The 22,389-nt window shown below is 32.2% G+C and overlaps 1 protein-coding gene across 1 annotated transcript in view; it reads left to right on the forward strand.

The window, feature by feature from the left end:
- LOC145292058 (cephalotocin receptor 1-like) overlaps positions 1-11,029 on the forward strand; it is a 198,413-nt gene extending 187,384 nt beyond the window's left edge. The window contains exon 2 of the mRNA XM_080138103.1: positions 9,132-11,029. Coding sequence (XP_079994229.1) covers positions 9,132-9,337 — 206 coding nt within the window. The 3' untranslated portion in view covers positions 9,338-11,029. The remainder of the gene's footprint in view (positions 1-9,131) is intronic.
- Positions 11,030-22,389: the final 11,360 nt, after the last annotated feature.

Consider the following 22,389-nt stretch of genomic DNA (forward strand, 5'->3'; position numbering starts at 1 on the left):
TTGAGGTTGTCGCGCATGTTTGTTCCGATTCTGACGAGTGTGTTTAACCACTGGTTTGACACGGGATCTATCCCGACTCAGGTTACCAAAGGCGTGGTCACACTTCTGAAGAAGAAGGAGACACATGTTGGGGGTTGGATGATTTTAGGCCCATCACATTGTTGAATACGGATTTGAAAATCCTGGCCCGAGTTCTTGCGAATCGTTTGCAGGTTGTTATCACTGACATGATCGAACCGGATCAGAACTACGCTGTGAAGGCGAGATCAATTCAAAACAATTTGCATTTGATTCGTACAGTTCTAGAAAACCTAGAAAACGACGCCGAAGCCGCGCTGATCAATTTAGATCAGTCCAAGGCGTGTGATAGGGTTGATCATCGTTCCTGATAGCTGTTTTAGAGACCACCGGCTTTGGGTCCGGCTTCTGCAGATGGATCTCCATTTTGTATGCTCGGCCGACGCCAGTTGTGCAGGTCAACGGGGTGCGGTCGGCGCCGTTCGCGGTTTCTCGGTCGGTGCGACAGAAGGGGGGTCCGCTGTCGCCCATGTTATATGTCCTCGCGTCTGAACCATTCCTTAGGAACTTGAGGTCCAGGGTGGCTGGACCGGCCCTGCGCGGTATTGCTCTTCCTGGCGGTGCGCAAGCCAGGGTTTCCGCGTTTGCTAATGATGTCACCGTATTTGTTTCTAGCGTTGTTGATATTATTACGGTGATTAAGGCTCTCAAGCGGCGTTAACTATTCCAAATTTTCCCTGGCCTGGGGATTGGTTAGAAACGCTTTCCCCTCAATGACATACTGCTCAGAATTGGTAGGACATTTAGTCCTTTTTGTCTACGGTGCGAGGAAGAAATTTTTGAAACTGTAGAGCAAGCTCCGTGAATTCTGGGGGTATGTCGGCGAGGTCATGGCTCGCATCGTCCCCGATCAGGTGACGATCCTGGATTTAGCATCCGTACTCTATAACGCAGACCCCTGTGGACTAGGGAGGAACGAATGGTGTTCCTAGCGACCTTGACCGTAGCTAGACAAGTAGTGTGGGTTTCACGCATAGAAATAGGGCGTGAGGGGGGAGCCGCCTTCTCATCGGGATCTGATTTTGTATTTTAAACACCAACTTAAAATCAAAATCAGAGGCGATAGAAGGAGGTTATCTCGCTCACAGTTTAGTAGTAGGTGTATTCACATCGCTAGTTTATGTGCGTTCGTGCGAAACAGGCTTGAGTACGTGTCCCCAGCCTAGGCATGGCACACGCCGACCAAAAAAGCAATCTCCAGTCCAGATCAAGACTAGTTGATTAGTCCCTTAGCTAGTTGTTATAAATGAGCTCCATGTCCCCAATCTTTATTTTAGGTGTTAGAATACCTCCAAAGAAGCCCAGTCCTGATAAATTTATTTTAATCCAAACACGACCCAATGGTATTTTTCTTGGAGGTCACCGAATATCCCCATGCCCCCCTTATTTTGTCCGTAGTTGAGCTTATTCCCTCGTAGGAATTGCTCCCTTGTTTTCGGCTGATACCGGAAAACAGGAAGCATTTCAAAATTAAATAGGTAAGGGTGGGTCCTCATTAACACTTTCATCACTTAAGGTTTTATTGTGTTCATTTATTTTTTATTACTGTTATTTTTCTTTATTTTGTGGTATTTTAAGGCTCTCATTACCCCCGCCCATCACCCGCATATATCATACGCATCACCATTCCATCCTTCATATATCATACGCATCACCTTCATTATTTCATTGTAAACAAAATTATTTTTAAAAAAAAGTCATTGTTAAATAAAAACATTTTTTTTAAAGTCATTGTAAATATTGTTCATGTCATTTGGGGCTTTAAGTAGATCCAACCCCTAGAGTGAATGCGGTATAGTGTTGACTGCAACTAATTATAGGAAATAGACCAAGTGGACGACCCACGACCCCCATTCCCCCCACACCCTTTTTGGCCTCATGCCACATTTAAAAAGAATCACTTGCATATTTTATATAATTTTATTTTAAAAAATTTTGTAAAATCTGTAATTTTTTCTTCCTGAATAAATATTTAAATAGAAAAGAGGATTGTCTTTTCTCTATTGTTCTTGGCCTTCGGGCCGGGATCAAAGTGTAGTATCTGTTATGCAGATGCTGCACTTAAGATAATTTGTACCAGTCAATGGAGGGGAAACCCTCTATACTGGGACAATTATTATTTTTGGTCACACTTTAGGGAAGCTGGTTTTTCCCCATATTAAAAAAACGGCCTTGTGCCTTATTTGCTTTGGTGGTAAAGCAAATAAATACCTTAAATATATAGAAAAAAGGGGTGTTAATATGAATAGCAATATTTAAAAACGACAAATTTATAAGAGTATTTATCTATCTATATATGGAGAGAGAAGGGCTGGGGGCTATCTTCGTTCAATTTAAGAACGAAAAAGCCGTTAGATTCTAATATGTATATAGTGTTATGGTACGATAGACATTTGGAAAATAATATGTCCGTTATATTTCAAATGTTGGATGTGTAATGAAAATGGAGTAGGTGTTTCTTTGTTTTCATTATCAATTGATTGATTATATATATTAGCTGTTATAGGTATTATATTATTATTTTAGGATTATAATTAATATATAATGAATAAATAAATAATAAAAATTAACCTTACCGAAGAAATTTTAAATAAAGAAGAAACGTTGGTGAACATATCATTTGGTTTGTTATTTTTCCATCTCATCACCACGTATATATATATATATATATATATATGTATATATATATATATATATATATATATATATATATATATATATATATATATATATATATATATATATATATACAGCCTTTGAGATTTGAAAAAAAATCACTCGACCGTCGGTCGAGTGTGAGGGAAAATTTACTCGCCCCAAAATATTTTTACTGGTCCGACTTTATGTCTTTCTTTCAGTCAATAATAGTAAATAATTTTACAACAATTCAATCATATTTTTCTTCTTTATTATTAATAAAAATATCAACAAACTATTCTTCCGATACCCAAATTATGTCGTAAAATTTCATACAAAAATTAAAATATCTACCCTAAACCGTGGGTGTTGAAAAAAATGTGTTACGAAATTTCCGGGTATTCACGATTGTGGACTGAAATCTCTTGGTACGAGATCTCCGTGGCTCGAAATCTCCGATATTAAAAAAATATCAGTTTGCTGAAATGAACTAGATTTCTTAGAAAATCGGCATGGTTTAATATCTTTTTAAAATTTAAACTGTCAATTTTTCTTTGTAATTTATGAAAAAAAACTTCGATATAGAACAGAAATTGGTCTCTTTTGTTTCTATTAAAACAAAGAATTCACCTCGGAACAACATTCTAAAATTTAGAATATTATTTTTAAAATTGGGTATCGATGATTTTTTGAAAGTTGCGCAAAAAGAATGTGTAAATTTGACCTCTTGTTGACCTTTAGCGTGACCACTCTTTTTTCAATACAATGTTCCAACGGTCTCACAGCTAGAGATGAAAAAATTCACAAATGATGAGAAAAATGTCATTCTAAGTCACTGCATATTTGAGGGCGGTAAAATAAATTAGTTTTTCCCATTTCTTTATTTAAAGAAAATTTATCGACTGGCAAGCGAGTGATTTACGACTTTTAGTCGCCACAAGAAATTTTCAATCGACTGTGGCGACCGGTCATGTAAAGTCTCAAAGGCTGTACCCGCATAAGTATAGCACTTTGTTTAACAAAAATTCTATCATAATGTCATTGCCTAATTTAGCCCAGACAATCATAGCCTCTAATAACAAGAAAATTAAAGATGCCCAAACAATTCCTTTTCCTTTGGCCAAGAAAACCAATTGTAATTGCCAAACAAAAAAAAAACAAAAAAAAGAAGAATGTCCCCTCGATAAGAACTGTATCCATTAAAATGTGACTTATTCATGTACTGTAACTGAGATACTATCTGAATCCCTCCAAAGAAACGTCACGAATCCTTCCCAACAGCCTATCTTTGGTCAAACAAATTGCAATGAACTTGAACATCTTCCTCCTCTAATAAGATTAATAGCAGTACTAATAATATAAATGCTGATAGTCCTTCACAGAACAACTCCCATGATAATAACTTTGGAAACCAGCTCAGTAATAACATCCCCATCCCGTCACCCACATCCTGTCCTAACCTTAATAATATTTTAATATTAAATATAAAAAAAAAGAGTGAGCTGATTTTCCAATGCAACCATTGGGCAAAATACAAGTATTGCAATTTTGAAATTACGTTGTCCCTTTGTTAAAATTTAAAATAAAAATACGTTAGAAGTTTTTTTTAATTATTACTATACATTTTGTTTATTATTACTATACATTCTTATTATTGTAGTTTTCCAAACTATGCTACCGGCCTTTATCCTCTTGTATTACCTAGTTTATTGCTTTTATCTTGAGAATTACAGAAATAATCAATACCAGTATCGGCTCTTATTATTTTATTTTTTTTACATATTAAGATAAATAGTACTCCTAAATTATACATATTTCTCTGTATGTGTATATTTATATATATATATATATATATATATATATATATATATATATATATATATATATTACCAATACATTTTCAATTATTAATTTTCTTTTTACGCATTACTATTCTTTCACTAGGTATTTTTAATTTTTTATTATTATTCTTTTTATTATTATTATTATAAGTATTATTATTATTATTATTAGTAGTAGTAGTAGTAGTAGTAGCAGTAGTAGTAGTAGTAGTGGTAGTTGTAGTAGCGGTTTTAGCATATGTTATAATGTATATATGCGTATATAATTGTCCTTATGTGTGTCTATGTATGTGTGTCTATATATATTTATTTATATATATATATGTATGTGAAGGTTTTTATTTTATTTTTTCATATGTCTATGTAGATGCGTGTTGTGCGTAGTATATATATATATATATATATATATATATATATATATATATATATGTACTTGTGTGTTTATGTGTGTACTTATGTAGGATAAATGTGGGTAAGAACGTGTATGTATGTTTTGTGTATATGTGTAAGCATGTATATGTGTATGTGTGTATATATATACGTATATATATGTACATATGTATATGTATATATATATATTTACTTTTATCAATATCGGTATATAATTGACATAATCATTCGTGGCACTATCAGTGTTGGTGCTATTATAAATATTATTATCGGCATCTTCATTACCTTTCTTTCATCATTATTACTCAATTTTTTATACTTATTACTAAATTTACAAAATTACTATTATTAATCTTATTATTATTATTATTATTATTATTATTATTATAATTATTATCATTATTATTTTGTCACCTTTATCATCATCATGACTTTTCGACAATCTTAATAAGCTATAATTCTGCAACACGTACAACTGTATAATCCTCACTCCTACACTTCTTTTAACATTGACATCGAATTTAACACTTTATAGAAAGATCTGTTTCGTTCTGTCTACACAATTTCCCGTCAGAGTAATACGAGCTTTTACAGACTGATTTTTTCCCGCTTGGCCTGAACTTAATTAATTTAAAATTTAATTTGAAATCACTTTTTCTAATAAAGCCGATGATGAAGGAACTCATACTGGTTTTCTCTCTTTTTACTATTAGGTCCTATTTGACTGGAGACAGACTTCTCTTTAGGCTACTACACGTTATTCTCTCTCCATTATTCTTTATTAGTTTTCTTTAAAGTTCCCCTCCCTCTTTACCTCTTATAATTAAAGTTCTGTGTTTTAAGGGGTTTTTTAACTCCAACCTTTAAAGAGTTCCTACCTAAAAAAACAAAAAAAAACATTATTCATTGAACATTTGAATAGTCAAGTCGCTGCCTGATGATATCTGTTGTTTAATTGAAACAAATGGCTGTTTGTAGGAGCGGGGTTTAAACATGTTTATTTAACAATAAATAAGTATTATATATATATATATATATATATATATATATATATAGAATTTTATCACTTTTGTATTTGGCAATGTATAACTACGATAAATTGCGATTTTACTAAATTCCTTAACTAGCTAGCATTGCTACAAATATAATTTGCTGATTTCATTATGTCCTCTGATAAAAAGAATAACACGAATAGCATTCTTGTAAATTGTTTTTTGAGTATTCAGTCAAACAATATATGTTGATTGTAAAGTTCAACTTACAATTTGAATTTTCTTCCTCTTATATATATATATATGCATATCTATATCTATATATATATATATATATATATATATATATCCCGCAGTACCGATAATGCTTCTAACTTTATTCATCAAAGTCCATTTTTAAATGGTTTTAATGCTCATCGTTGTGACTGGATCACCACTCTTAGTACCTGGTGAAACCTTAAATTTATATTTTCTGACTTATCCCGAAATTGTTCCACTCCCTACACGCTTTGCTTATAATTATATTTATCAAGTATCTTTTTCTAACTCTTGTTCTGGAATCGTGTTTTATTTCATTTTCTCCACTTGCTTCGCCATAATTATACTGCTGTTGAAATTAATATTTATGTGAACTCTTTTACCGATCGTCTTTTCAATTAGAAGGCGTTTAAATACATCAGCTTCCTGTGTGACGTTCCACCGAGTCTTATCTGTTTTATGTCTACGGATCATACTGCAAAAAAGATTACTCACTGGCTTCTTATTGTAATTGACATCTTCATTGCTCATCGCGTTTCAAAGCAAACATAATCTTCACTTTGGTATTCATCTTATTGTTTTTTTTAATCATAGTACATCATAACCATTATTTTAATCATTATTGTCGGAATGGTGCTGATGTTTTTATTCAATCTAGCGATGCTTGTAAGAAAGCAATCTCTTGGGCTAAGTTTGGCTATTCTCAAAGAGTTCATAACTCTATATCATCTCAAATCCTCAGTACTCAGAATCTGAAGTAGTGTTACTAATAGTGGCAAGTCCGGTTGCTAACAATTCTTTTAATGATTTTGATCCTGTTCTTGATTTTCATTTGAAAACTGATCGCTTTCTTTATTCTGTCATTTTTTCTCCAAAGTTTGTCTCTATCTTTAAAATATTGGTGATCGATCTGACTCAACTGAGTATCATACAATTTGTTCACTCTCTTATATTAACATTTAAAAAATGTTGGTCAACGGTTTATTTGCTCAAAAGTTTCGTCTTTTTAGCGATGTTCAGCATGGTTTTCATAGTTTGTTTTTTACCTTCTTATATTTTAGATTTTATAACTAAGCGGATCCTTAGGTTTATGGATGACTCAGGACAGGGATGGACTATTTGGTTGCTCTTCTATCAAAACTTTAGAAATTTGGTATTTGTTGCAAGGTTCATGACATTATTAGCTTTTTTATCTGATCGATATATGCGAGTAACTCTAGATGGTATTTCTTCATTTTCTTTTCCCATCAATGCTGGTCGTTCCTATAACTCTATTCTAGGCCCACCACCTTCTTACTAACGATCTCACAGAGAATTTTAACCAGAAAGTTAACATTTATGCAGATGATATAACTCTCTATTCCGGTGTTACTTCTCGTTAGTTAAAATAGTCAATAATATAACTATCTATCGTCGAGTTGACTCCGAAAACCGCTGTAAAACGCTTCGATAGAAAATCTGATAATTGCTTATTTTATCAATCGGAAATATATAAGAAAATGTATAAAGCCGTGAAGCGGTCCGTTCCGAGGGAATTCCTTTGTCACATAAAAGTCAATCCTTGGTCACAGACCAAATGTGACCTGTGCTTCGTCCTTCGAAATGTATCTCAGTGTGGCAGGATCCGTAAATCGATTTGGTTGGTCTTAATTTCAAGATCGGGTAGATATGCCGCTGCTTCGTCGATCTGTCGTGCTGGAAGAAATCAATCTCATGCAAACAAAAGAAAGACAAACTCAATTCTCTATTCTACAGATAAAATTCACGATAAGATATACAATATATATAGTTTTATACAATTGTCCGTTGTTCAGTGTTGATCTTGACAGACTCTGCTGGATCCTAAATAGATTAATTTCTCTTTCGACTGTATATTGATTCTCTCCAAGATTTATCTCGATTCTGGCGGTTTCGACGTTGGGATCCGTTCATATAGTGAGGTGAGGGGTGGGCCTGGGACCACTTACTGGATCAATGATAACTAGTTACGTCACCCCTAAGGGAGGCTTCATCTTCCCCCGGTCGCGATTCTGCAGCGCTTCCATATCCCTAAAAGGTCACTCCTGCGATCTCTGGGTCACGGCATTGTACTCAAACATCCTTAGTCCCAATGTTGAGCTATTCCATTTTCGAAGTACAATTTACAAAGAAAAATTATATTGTCAATGATTTTCATAACAATGAAAATCACAATCGAATCTTTCTCCCAGCAAGTCTGTTGCCGCCGCCCGGGCACACCAACGATAATTAAAGAATAAAAGGAAATCATGTCTGCCCAGCTTCTCCAGAATTTCGGGAGTCTTGAGTTCACTCTGTGGGGAGCCCAATCGCCCCCTGGTACGGTCACGTCAAAAGTGTTTCGAATAGATAATCAAAACACAAGCGAGTAAAGCGAATGAGTCCAAAAGATCACATGGTATTTGTATTGTACATAGGTTTAAAATATATATTTGGTAATGAGAAATGGATAGAATGTAGAAATGAAATGCTAAAAGTGCTCGAACTAAATAGTGCACACATAAAAAGGAATTTCCGGTGAAGTAATGAAAAAGTGGTGTCTATGTGAGTGTTGGGGGTGATAAAAACGTCCATATCTTATGTGTATAAATGTATTATAAGAAGCTCTTAACAAAAGAAAACTTTACAACATTATTAGAACCGACAAAAAGAACGAATATTTGCTGGAAACACGCATTAGAAATTGGCTTATGTGGTTATTGGATTAGAGTCAATGTAGATTTTAGTTCGAAAGCTAGAACGATCAGTAAAATAGGGAAATGTCATTTTACTTTACACGAAAGAAAAAGCATATTTTAAAACGTACATATTGATCATTTTACTTTCGTTTATGAATGTCATTTATTTTTTGTCTTATTTGCAACATTAATTTTTTTTCTAATTACATCTTTTGTCTTTTTTGTTTATTGTCCACCAGGTGTTCCGTACACTATTATAATGCTGCTTGTGAGTCTGAATAGCTGCACGAATCCGTGGATCTACATGGTCTTCAGTGTGTTCCAGAAACGAAAGAAAACGCGAAGATCTTTGGATGGAGAGACCACCACCATGATGGTCACCACATCGAAATCTGAGAGTCGCATGATGTCGATGAAAAAAAGAATGGAAGAAACGTCATCCTAGTCAAAAATACAAGAAATCAATGATGCAGTACGGAGCAGGATGAAAACTTCAGTTGCATAAAAATGTAATTCTTTCTATAAAAACAACAGTGTACCAACCATCTCTCATTTTCCTAATCAGATGGAGGATGAAAATATTCTGGAAACACTTGTCGGTAATTATATCATGCCGATATTAGTAGATAAAAGCGGGGGAAAATAATTCTCGCTGTTCTATGAATCTCGGTCGGATGTAACTTTATATGGTTTACAAAAATATATTTATTTGACAAACATTTATTATTATCACCTGGACATTTGCAGTGACAGATTTTATTATTTATTTTCTTATATAAAACAAATGGTAATGCATTGAGGACAAGAAGAATAGTAGAGTGATAATATAATTAAAATTGTAAGATTGACAGTTTTAAAAAATGCTAATAATTTATATATTATATTTTTGATCAAAACAGAACTGAACACCTACCCGACATGTTTCTATTCAGATGAAGTATGAAACTATTCTGGAGGCACATGTCAGTGATAAGTTGAACGATATTAGTTGATGCGCTCGTCGATTGATATCAGCCGAATATATCGATTTATAAAAAATGATATTTTATTTGACAAACTTTCACGATTGTCTTCTGAACTTTGACAATGACATTTTTTCATTATTTATTTTGTTAAATAAAAATGATCCGTTTTAAATTAAAGAAAGGATGAGAGAAAAATGTATATCTTGCTTTTACCCTTATCATAAGAGACTGTTACTGCTGCAAAAATATAATGAAAATTCTCATTTTATTTCTTAGTTAATTATTATATATTCAAAATATGAAAAACAAACACTCAATTTTAAGCAAACAACATTCAACTTACCTTGAATGTACATGAATATCGTGATTTATTTAAAACTAGCGGGGGATACTCGGCGTTGCCTGAGTGTTTGGAGGTGTGTGTGTGTGTGTGTGTTAGAAGAATTGTTAAAGAAAAAAGTTTTGGTCGGAAGGTCGGATTGAACCCCGAAGCCTTTACGTGAAGGTAGAGATGACAGGGTAAAAAGCCAGTCACCTAACTATCTGTGTCACGATGGAGAGGTACTGATAAGGGCGTTATATGAAGATTTATGAAGCGAAATGAACAGGTGCGAGGAAGTCTGACCTATTTTATCGCTGCAAGAGAAATCAAATCATTCGCGGACATACACAAGAAGAAGCAAACACACATACACACATTTTCGCTTTTATATATATAGATGCCCCCCTGGTTTAGCTAATATATGACGGGAGTAAATTTTCTGTAAATGCAAACAGCGGACTTTATTTTGTAAGCGAAATGAACCGGTAATGATTATGTTGAATTTGTTTTGTTAGTGTCCAATCTGGCGAAGAAATGAAACTTTATTTGCCCCCACTGGCAAGGAAAAGGACCCAAATATGTTTAATGTTATTTTTATCTGTCTATTTTATGCGCGTAAAATTGAAAGAATTAATAGAAAAAACTGGGGGGGGGAATTTAAGAAAGGGTGTTAAAAATCATTTGTAGGTGTTTAGGACCGAAGAAAAAGTGAAAAAAAGAAAAAATGAAGGTATTCATGCATAATTTGACCCGAATTCTCGTGAATTCCCGTCAAACATTCATCGAGCGAGACCGGCAATCATCGGTGTGGGCCGCAGACTACTGTAATAAACAAAAAAAAACAAACAAACAAACAAACAAAACGAACAGGAAAGAATACAACTTGAAAAAAATGACAACTCCCAGAAAACTTACCGTGTAAAATACAAATATGTTTATGTTATTTTATTTTTTTTATTATTGGTTTGTTTTCTGCAATAAAATCAAAGAAACAAGAGAAAACATACAAATGGAAAAAATAAAATAAAACCAGATAAATGACCGAGTATAATGAAAATATGTTTATTAGATTTTAGTCATAATGTTTTTTTATTGTTGGTTTGTTTTCTGTAAAAAAAAAGTATATTTTAACCGTATAATTACTAGGTGTAAGGACAACGGTTTGTTATGTGTTTTGTTTTCTTGTTTGTATTGTTTTCTTTATTGGTGCTTGTTACCAATTGGAATGTTGTCTGATTCCATATCGATAGCATAATAGTGATTAGGCTCACGAAACTCACAGAAATTCAATGTATAGAAATAAGTAGTTAATAAGTAACTAATCGGAAAATAAGAAGCTGCTCTGCCCCCTAGTATCACGTAAAAAATTACTGCAAATATAATAGAAGGAAAGATACAATAAATAAAATATATAAATCGAGTAATCGTATCAGCATTTGAAGAACACTCACAGCTGACTGTTATAGTTTGTTGTAAAACCTGGAATCCAAGGTTAGTTCGTTTCGTTTAAGTAACCCTTCGACTCGCAGCCCCCCCCCGCCAAAAAGGAAGAAAAAATAAGAAATGTAAAAAAGGGAAAAAAGAAGAAATAAAAAGTGGCATAAGTAACCCATACAATAGATGACGGTAAAATAGCAGTCCATTCTTTTTAAGCAACTAAGAACCCTAACCGGTTTTCCTCGTAAATTCCCCTGTGGACGTATCCGCAACGGTGTTAAGTGGTCGCGGGGGAGTATGAATGTAATAGAGAGAAAAGATTTTACCACTTCCATTGATTGTAACAGATTTTGGGCGTGAACTCTCAGCAGAAAAAATATAGTGATCTAAGATTATCCAGGAAGTGGATAGGTAATAGGCCTATAACACACCAGAGATATTGTGCTGCAGTCCGTGCATATTACATTTGTATGAAATATCTTGATTTTTAATCCAATTAAGGTCAAACTCAGAGGGGAAAAATGACTTTATTTTATTTATTAGATTATTTCGGCCATCTTTCTTTGCAAAGTATTGTCTGACATAAAACGTGTAATAACATAAAAAGGTTTCAAAGATCGTTGTAGGACATTGTAATTATTTACTCACAAGGCATTTTCACAGGAGCAAAAATTTATTGATTGTTTACTGGAGATAATAGATTGGAGTCTGAGTAACAAGCAGACCTTTGAGGTTTCCAAAACTCTCCGCCTCTTTCAATACGTATTACACCTCCTCCGTGTTGTCGCAACAGCCAGTCTTTTATTTATTTCTCGCTTATAATGGCCGTTAACTTTCTCTGGTTTGTGAATGGCAATGAACCCCTCCAGTATTTCATTATTCCCCGCGCACCCTCAGTAGAAGTCTTGGTGGTGATAATTTGTCTATTTACTTATCCACCATAACACATGATACAGGTCGAATATGTTTATGTGCGCAGCGGAGAAGACGAGCCAAATACGACATATCTCACGCTTTTAGTTCCCTTGGATTCGTATATTATTATTATTATTATTATTATTATTATTATTATTATTATTATTATTATTATTATTATTATTAATGCTATATTCGAATATTATTTATTATTACTTATATTATTATTGTATATATTATTTTATTATAATTTTTATTATCATTATTATTATTATTATTATTATTATTATTTACTATTATTATTATTATTATTATTATTAATGCTATATTCGAATATTATTTATTATTACTTATATTATTATTGTATATATTATTTTATTATAATTTTTATTATCATTATTATTATTATTATTATTATTATTATTATTTACTATTATTATTATTATTATTATTATTATTATTATTAATGCTATATTCGAATATTATTTATTATTACTTATATTATTATTGTTTATATTATTTTATTATAATTTTTATTATCATCATTATTATTATTATTATTATTATTATTATTATTATTATTTACTGCTCTATTAAAATATAACGTGTCCTCATTTCATTACAGTAACTCGATTTCGGATGATATATATATATATATATATATATATATATATATATATATATATATATATATATATATATACATATATATATATAAAGAGAGAGGGATGGTGAGAGAGAGTTTATTTATATTTAAATTTAGTAAATTTATATAACTGTTCGCAATTTGTACAAAAACACAGAACCATCAACATCAAAATGTTCTGTTTATTTTACTATTCATCTTTTTAATGAAGATCAACATGCATTTTTAATCGCATACATGATTCATATTAGAAGACACTCAACAAATTTCTTTTACAATCTCGTTCATTAGTCATTTGATTAAGAAAAAACATACAAAAGCAATTCAATAAAGAAAACAGTTTAACGACGCACTTTCGTATTTGCTCTTAATGTTCGATTTTTTTTCTTACACATTTCATCATGTCACCAAATAGTTATAAAGTATTGAACTTTGGCAGAAAACATTGTATAAATTAAATGTGTTTGATACAAATTTGGAACATCTAGTAAATTAGTCATTATATTTTGAGCTATAAAGTGTATTAGCCCACGTTTGTATGAATTTAAAGCCATCAAACTAATGTACACAAACACACACACACACACACGTGTGTGTGTGCGCGCGTGCGTGTGTATGCGTGTAGTGAGAGACAGTATAGGTGTGCCTAAAAATATCTAAACTGGCGTCATTAAGAGTCTCTGTTAAAGTAATCCCCTCTTGAGGCTAGTACGCTTAAGCATCACTTCTCAACCCCGCAATTTACGAGAAATAGTTATCATACATCGTGACGTACAGAAATATGTCAGCAAACTGAAATGCAAATTTTTCATTTCAACTTGCCGACATAGTTTTATTTCTTTCTGCGCATGCCCAAATTTAATTTATTTCTTCAAGTTTAATAATACAGCTTTCTTATTCATCTCTTGATATCTGTATATATATATGCTGAAGCATTAAATGTTTTGGTTTCGATTTTAGCTAAAGGCACCCAGGTCATCTTTTGTAACTTTTGGAATGAATACTATACATTAGGCATAATATAATGTGTAATAGAAAATTTACTCTGTAATAATAATTACCAAATTTGATTCAATTAAAATATATTTAAGTATATTTTAATGCTTGACAAGACCGGGCGCTCCCCTGATAATTTAAATATAATTTCGGACATACGGACAGAATATACGTTGCGAGCTTTTCTCTGCTGTATCGTTGTTTTCGTGACAGGTGCATGTATGATCTCTAATTTTTGGTCCCTCTTTGCCAAACCTTCACAAAACACTCATCTACCTACAACACCTACCAAAAATCTCACCCACTCTCTATATCTGCCTAAATCTCAACGTAAATTCGATGAACACAGCTTCTTTTTGTAGAACTGTCGGCCTGTGGAACTCTATTCCGCTGTCCTACTTTTTAGCTTACTACAATATTGTCGTTTTCAAGTCCCATACAAACAAGTTCTTGCGGAGCTATCTTTTTAAATAATCAAGTTATACCAAATTCCCACTACTAACCGATGACTACCGTACATCCATTAACCCTTATTCTCCTGTGGCTTTCGGGTATCGTTAAATGGAAAACATAATAACCTGATCAGATTAAATCGCACGAACAATATCGCTAATTGTCAGGTACAGTGCATGAAATTATTTGTTCATCAAATGTTTTGGTAAATTAATTGCATCATTCGCAATTTGCCAACGTTGCTTTTCATGATGAATTGCCAAACCAAGCTAACTTCAAAATAATCGGTAGTTGCAAAATAGGCAATAAAAAATTAGAGTTGTCAATTTAAAGTTCACCATCTCGAAAAAAGCAAAAGTCTATATATATTTGTATAATTAGTATACATTTGTGTGTATAGGTATATAATTGTTTATATAAAAAGAGCATAATCAATTTAGGGATTTCATATCAGCATTTGACATCGAAACAATGGATCAAAGTCTTATCCAGGCTTTCCTTCTCCCTATTGTATAAAGTATAGCTGAAGTTATTCTATGTAAAATGTTATAGTTAAAAAGTTATTAGATTGGATTTTTATGTGATGATTATTGTTTATAAAGAGGATCAGGCCTATAAAACAATTGGAAAACTCAGAAGCTAAAAACTAATTCAAATTTCAGAATTGATGAAACGTTTTCTGATCAAATTCCAAAACATTTCGGCATTTATTGGCAAAATTAGTGAAAAACTTGACCGAAAACTTTACTTCTTTGGCGGAAATAATTATATATATATATATGTATATATATATATATATATATATATATATATATATATAATGTTGGAATGTAAACTATATATATATATATATATATATATATATATATAGTTTACATTCAATATATATATATATTACATTCTATATATATAAATATATAGTTTACATTCCATATATATACATATATTACATTATATATATGTATATATATATATATATATATATATATATATATATATAGTTTACATTCCAAACCATAATATATGTATATGTTTATATGTTTTTTCTTTCATAATATTTTTGTCTTACACGTGTTTCTTTGAATGGCATACGAACACCAAACAGTTCATCGAAGAAGTTAATATTTTCCTCGGAAAAAAACATACAGTTCCAAAGGTTCCCCCCAATAAAGAGGATGAAATAATTAAATCATTAATACAACATGTATCACTTCTACTTTCCTATATACGTTTTAGCCAAAGCATTACTGTAGAATTTTCACGCATAAAAAGTAAGATAACTTCATTCCATGGATACAGTTTAAATTATTTCTTGTTTTTTATTGAGCAATTCCTAAATATATGTCACTATATTGAAGGATTCCAAAGTGCAAAGATTATGTTTTCTCTTATTATTTCTGCGCTTTATCTGGAATAGACGATTTCAAGTCACGTTGAGTTTTATTCTAAATTAATTCTCTAATATATATATAGCTAAAGAGGTTCAAAATGTATCGGATTTTTTTATCTGGTTTTGTTTTGAAAGAGCATACATGGTTTCTGTATCTGTATTTAAACGTGGTATTTACAGATCCGATGTAAGCCTTTGTATTATTTGTAGTAATTTCTTCATATTATATACCACATTTGCAGTTAAGCAGTTTTCATTTAATAGACAGTTAATTTTATTTCTGCAATTATAATTATTTCCAGTTATACTATTGTTAATATTACATTCGTGTTAAGCTTGTGAGCGGTTAGCTTTTGTATTTTTGTGTTATTATATACATTATAGATTCCGCCAGATAATTGCTACCTTTTGTATCTCATTTGAGAATGGTTGTTTCATAGTATTTTTATTAAATGGTTTACCCAATCTACAATCTGAAGGAAAGTTTTTATAAAAATTCTAAGAAGGGGTTTGGGATTATTCGAGACAATATTCTTACTATAAAGTGGATTAAACCATATGGTATCTCTTTTTTGTTTTGTTTTTCATTTGTTGTATGAGCTGGCATGTAATTACCACATTTGATCCGCTTATTAAGTAATTCGTTTTTAGTTGTATTGCTACTTTACCTTGTGTTATTTTTCTTCTCTTATTTTCTATATAGCCCTATTGCATGATATCCAGCCGTATTAGTTAACTTCAGGTAATGTTGGCTTCATCTAATTATTTTTTGATTTATTAAACCTAATTTAATCTTTGTAACCTTATCTAACTAGAGACTCATTATAATATGATATATTTTTTTTATTAAAGAGCTGTTCAAATGTAAATATTATCTATTCATATATGTATTTTGTATTATAACGGTTGGTAATGGTAATTGGCTACAACTGTTAAATACGAAGTTTTCGGTAAAGGAGAAACAAGCACAGGTAATGGCTTTACACAAATAAAATACTCTCTATATTTTCTGTCTTCCATATTTGTTCGAATTAAAGCCATTTTCACTAGACATTATAAATGACTTTGTTATCAGACGTATTCAAGTTATGGCCATATACAAACAGGTCTTTAAGAAAGTTAACGCTTGTATGAGTTTGTTTGTTAATCATGATGAAGCCACCATTTTGATATGTCTTCTGACAATATGGCGTGTCGTCTTCCCCCATTTTTATAGATAAATAATATTCACACCTATTGTTATTCCTGTCTTTCCTTAGATGTTACTCATTCTAAATACTCCGTGATCAATATTGTTATTTACCCGACAATTTAATTATTGGCTATTCTACCCAATCCTTTATTTTTTTTACAAATATATTTTTGGTGTGTAGAAAAATGTGAAAATGGACGTTTTTATATTCAACCTAGGTTAAATCTTGCATTAATGACGTAATTATGTTGTGTTAAAATAGTATTAATCAGAGATATTTGTTTGTTTTTCGAAATGGAAGCATTTGATTTTTACAGATAAAACATCGAAAACACTCATACATCTCCTTCATCCAAAAACAACAACAACAACAACATTTGTTTGTCCTTCAACTTACTGTGGTCAATTTTGTTACTTCCTCTGAAAAATATATCATTCCGTCTGACCTAATCTCGCAAATCCTTCCGTTGCCCATTTTACCTAATCCTATAAATTAAATATGCATTTTGTAACTAATAGACAAAACTGGAAGTAACGTTTTAAAATTCAGAAATATGTTTAATCGTACATGCTGTAATTTGCGAATGCTTTTGTCAAAATCGAAGCCTCTACTTGATGTTTTTCCGGTGCTTTTATAATAATTTAAAATTGTATAACACTTGTTTTGAACGTCATTTTAAAATGTTTATTCCTTTTCAAACGTTAATATTATGAAGTTATGAGTGGAAGGCAGAGGGTGGAAAAATAGGGAGAATTTAATTATTTTATAATCAAAGTTTAAAAATAAAACTTGGCAGAAATCTTAATGACGTGTCCTGCGAGCACAAATGTTACCGTTGGTTTAGACATACTCAACTATTTGACTCTGGGGTTGGCAGATGACACCCACAATAAACAAACAGAAAAAAGATTAAGTCGCATAAAAGAATTCTCCCTGTCTTTTCTACTTCTCTCTCTCTCTCTCTCTCTCTCTCTCTCTCTCTCTCTTACATTCAGTCTTCATTTTTTAACTGCCCCGTGATGTGAAAAATTGAATTTGTATAATAATAAAGATGTTTTAAAATCTCATACTGTTTTCTTCTTTGATTTCAACATACTACATCTTAATGTGCACCGAAAACTATCAAAATAAATGACACCAACAGCGAGAAGTCGGCCAGGTGAAAGGCGACACACGACGAGATATCCAGACGAAAAACGAATGTTTATTTAGTACATTCAGACTATCAGGTTTACAAGAAAGTTCTTGCCGTTTTTAACTTTTAAATTCAGATGAACATATCTCGGCTGAAACAAAAATTTATTGATCGAAATATCCACCATCCGAATAAACACACTTTTGCCAACGAAAAACAAGTATATTTATGCCAGTTACGTAACAATCTTGCATTCTGGTGGCGATGAAGTCGCTGAATGGGTTCTTGATATTCCTTATGTTTTTATGTATTTCTGTAGCAGAATTAGCAGTAACCAAAATGAGAAATAGAGCTTACCTCGGATACGTCTGTTTTGGGTTGAGCGAAAGAGAGATTTCCAAGATGGCGTCCATGGGCTTTTATTAGCGTTTACCCAATGTGATTATCGTTGAATCACGTCTGCTCTCGCGAGATTATGCAAATATGTCGTTCCCGGCCGCTATAAAGGCAGGACACTGGAAAGGAGAGGGGGCGTTCTTCACATTGTGTTAGGTGATTCTGGCGAGTAGATTGTGCTTGTTACGATCCACGTGTCTGCGAGAAGCGAGTTTTTGTTCTGTCTGTTTTTAGTTGTATTTTTTTTTGTTTTGCCTACTACATTTTTGTTTCAATTTCCCATGCAGAAAGTAGTCCAGACGTTTAAAAAAAGTGGTAGTCGGTATGTGGAAGGTGTCGAGAGTATGGTGGATGAGGAAAAGTTTCGTAGCCGAATTCGTTCAACTTCTGCAGGGGCGATTTAGGGCTCAGGCATTGTCGTGAAGGAGTATTTGACCTCTTATGTTGAGTAATGCTGGGTGGATTTTTTTAGGTTTTAGACGAATTTCATCCACTTACTGGCAGTAGTATATCCTGGACCACACGCATCGTTGATATCGCGAGATGTTTCAGCAGCTTTTCGGCCTAGCTTGAATTGAAATAAGAAAATTGTGCGAATTTGCTTTTTTTCATCTTGTATTCAAAATTCTTAAAAGAAGACATGATTGTTACACAAAGATTGTAATTTAAACGATTAGATAGAGCGAAGATCGCTCCTTATAATGATAAAATGAAGGTATTATAACGAAAACTTAAAAATACATCATTAATAATCAAAATAAAAATTTCCGCCAGAACTTTTTTAACCTAATATTTCGTTATTGCAAAGTTAGAAGAAAACTATCGTTTTTGTTTCTTCAAGTAAATCTTGAGTTGGATTGGAAAGTGTCTAACTTATATATATATATATATATATATATATATATATATATATATATATATATATATACCATGATTGAATGACAATAGTCTATATTCCAAATACATTATGTTGACCATCTTACAGTCTATACCTTTTATTCAGTTGACATTTACAATTCTTGACAGCATCTGTTTCGTAGCACAAAATCAGTTACTCAATTATTATATCAATCAGTGAATCTATTTGGTCTTTAACTCATCAGAAGAAATAGCAACAATCAATTCATCAAAAGGAAATAAAGTGCGTTTTGACATGATTAAAACATCCGAAAATTAGTAGAGAACCTGTAAAGACCTTCTAATATATTTCTATTACGCCATTTTGAATCTTTACTGACCCCCCTATGAACAAACTTCGCGCAAATCTCCTTTTGATGGATTGATTGTTGCTATTTCTTCTAATGAAGTGGTAGATCTGTACAGACCATTATTCGCGAGGAAGTGAAAATGCGGGAAATTTGTGCGAAGTTTGTCCATAGAGTGGTCAGAGAAGATCAGAAAAAAGACATTGTCACGACAGCAGGGACATGGTCGAGCTGATCAATTCAGCTAGTGCAGTTCTTGATGCTTTAGTGACATGCGATGAAGCTTGTCTACTGCTATAACATAGAGACCAAGAGACAGCGTTCCCAGTGGAAGCATGCCAGCTTTCCCAGACTCAAGAAGACTAGAGAGAGAAAATCTACTGAGAAACTTATGATTCTTTTTTTGACCGCACGGGCATGATCTACACGCACTGGGTTGCCACAGGACAGATATTCTACAAAGAAATACTATGTTAAGGTTTTAAGAGAGTTCGGGAGAAGATTTAATTGGAAGTAATCAGCACTCTTCAAATCTGGTCAGTGACATTTCCACCAGGACAATACAGTATTCCACAACTCCCTCCTTGTCACAGACTATCTGATCAAGATGCCTGAGGAATCCTAGAGAGGATGAAACGTCGAATATTCCGTGTAGCTTAATCGCCATATATATTTTATAAATTACTAACTAGCTCTACCTACGTATTGAGCACTTTTGAAGTAAATACTTAAAGTTTACGCATAAATCTATACTTTCGTATATTAATTTTATGTGAGTAAATGAAGTAGTTATACATATATATATATATATATATATATCTATATATATATATATATATATATATATAGTGTTATAATGGAATAATTCCAGGAGGAAATCCGGGTATGAGAGCTCAATGTGGTAAACAGAGCAATAACATAAAAATATAACACGGAAATTACATAATTGTCGATGCAATAATTTATTTCAACCATATGGTATTTTCAAGCATCTCAACTAGACAATTACATTTTTGAGTATCAAAAATGTAATTGTCTAGTTTAGTTGCTTGAAAATACCATAAGGTTGAAATAAATTATTGCATCGACAATTATGTAATTTCCGTGTTATATTTATATATATATATATTTATATATATATATATATATATATATATATATATATATATATATATATATATAGTCTTTGAAGTTTTTTAACATTTGAAACTACACAATGAATTACTTTTTATCATTCGTTAAAAAAAACACTTAGTCAGTAAGTCATTTAATCACCTGCAATCACTGCATCAACTCTCTCGAATTTTCTATAATACCAATTTTTTTATTTTTCAAGGGATCATCAGTTGTTTACCATGAAACACTGTTTCGGGGATTTAATATATATATATATATATATATATATATATATATATATATATATATATACATATATATATATATAAAAGCACAGAATATACGTTGCGAGCTTTTCTCTGCTGTATCGTTGCCAGCAGGGGTGTCGACAGATGAAACCTGAAAGAACTCAAGAGAAAATGGTATTTAACCGTAAATCGAAAAGTGAGTCGAGTGGGACAACTGCAGAGGTCACATTCACCCTCTTCCTCACCGTCTCTTTCTTTCCGACATCAGTTTTTTTCTCTTTTATTTATTTTTTTTCTATGACGTGAAATTTTAGTTTGAATAATTATAAAAATATATTTCCTTCTTCCGGGATGTTATCCTCATCTTCATAGTTGTTGTTTCACGATGTTTCGGCCAATTATTCCTCTGGATTTCGTCGGGCGGTTAACAACCACAAAGATGAGGATAACAGCCCCTAAATAGATAGATAAATAAATAAATAAATAAATGAATAAAAATTACTCATCGCAAAAGAATTCCAATAATAAAATCATATAAAATTCGGTACGGACCCGATGATGGAGGACTAGATAAAGATGAAAAAAACCTGGATTTATAAGACAAATATATCAAACCTTGATCGCCAATGGATATATGCGTTGAATCTCTACGGTTTCAAGTGAGTATTGTTTGGATATAGTGGCTTTAATCCTAGCCAAAGATGGCTAAAACGTAGTTAGACGAAAACAACTATAGAAGGCAGTAATTACTAGGGATACAGTTAAGAGGCTCAGCATTATTATTGAATTAAAGGAATGAATTGTAAGATGGTCAACAGCATGAACTTTGGAATATAGAATTTTGTCCTTCATTCTTTATATATATATATATATATATATATATGTGTGTGTGTGTGTGTGTGTGTGTGCGTGTGTGTGTGTGCGTGCGCGCGTGTGTGTGTGTGTGTATTCCGTCGGAGTTAACTACCAGACGAAGGCTACAGGACTACTTGGCTGAAACATCGTGCAACAACAGTAATTATGAAGATGAAAATAACAGTAGGCAAATAAATAAATAAATAAAAATACTCATCTCAAAAA

The sequence above is a fragment of the Euprymna scolopes genome, chromosome 13 (genome assembly GCF_053919585.1).
Source record: "Euprymna scolopes isolate OS-2025 chromosome 13, ASM5391958v1, whole genome shotgun sequence".
NCBI lineage: Eukaryota > Metazoa > Mollusca > Cephalopoda > Sepiida > Sepiolidae > Euprymna > Euprymna scolopes.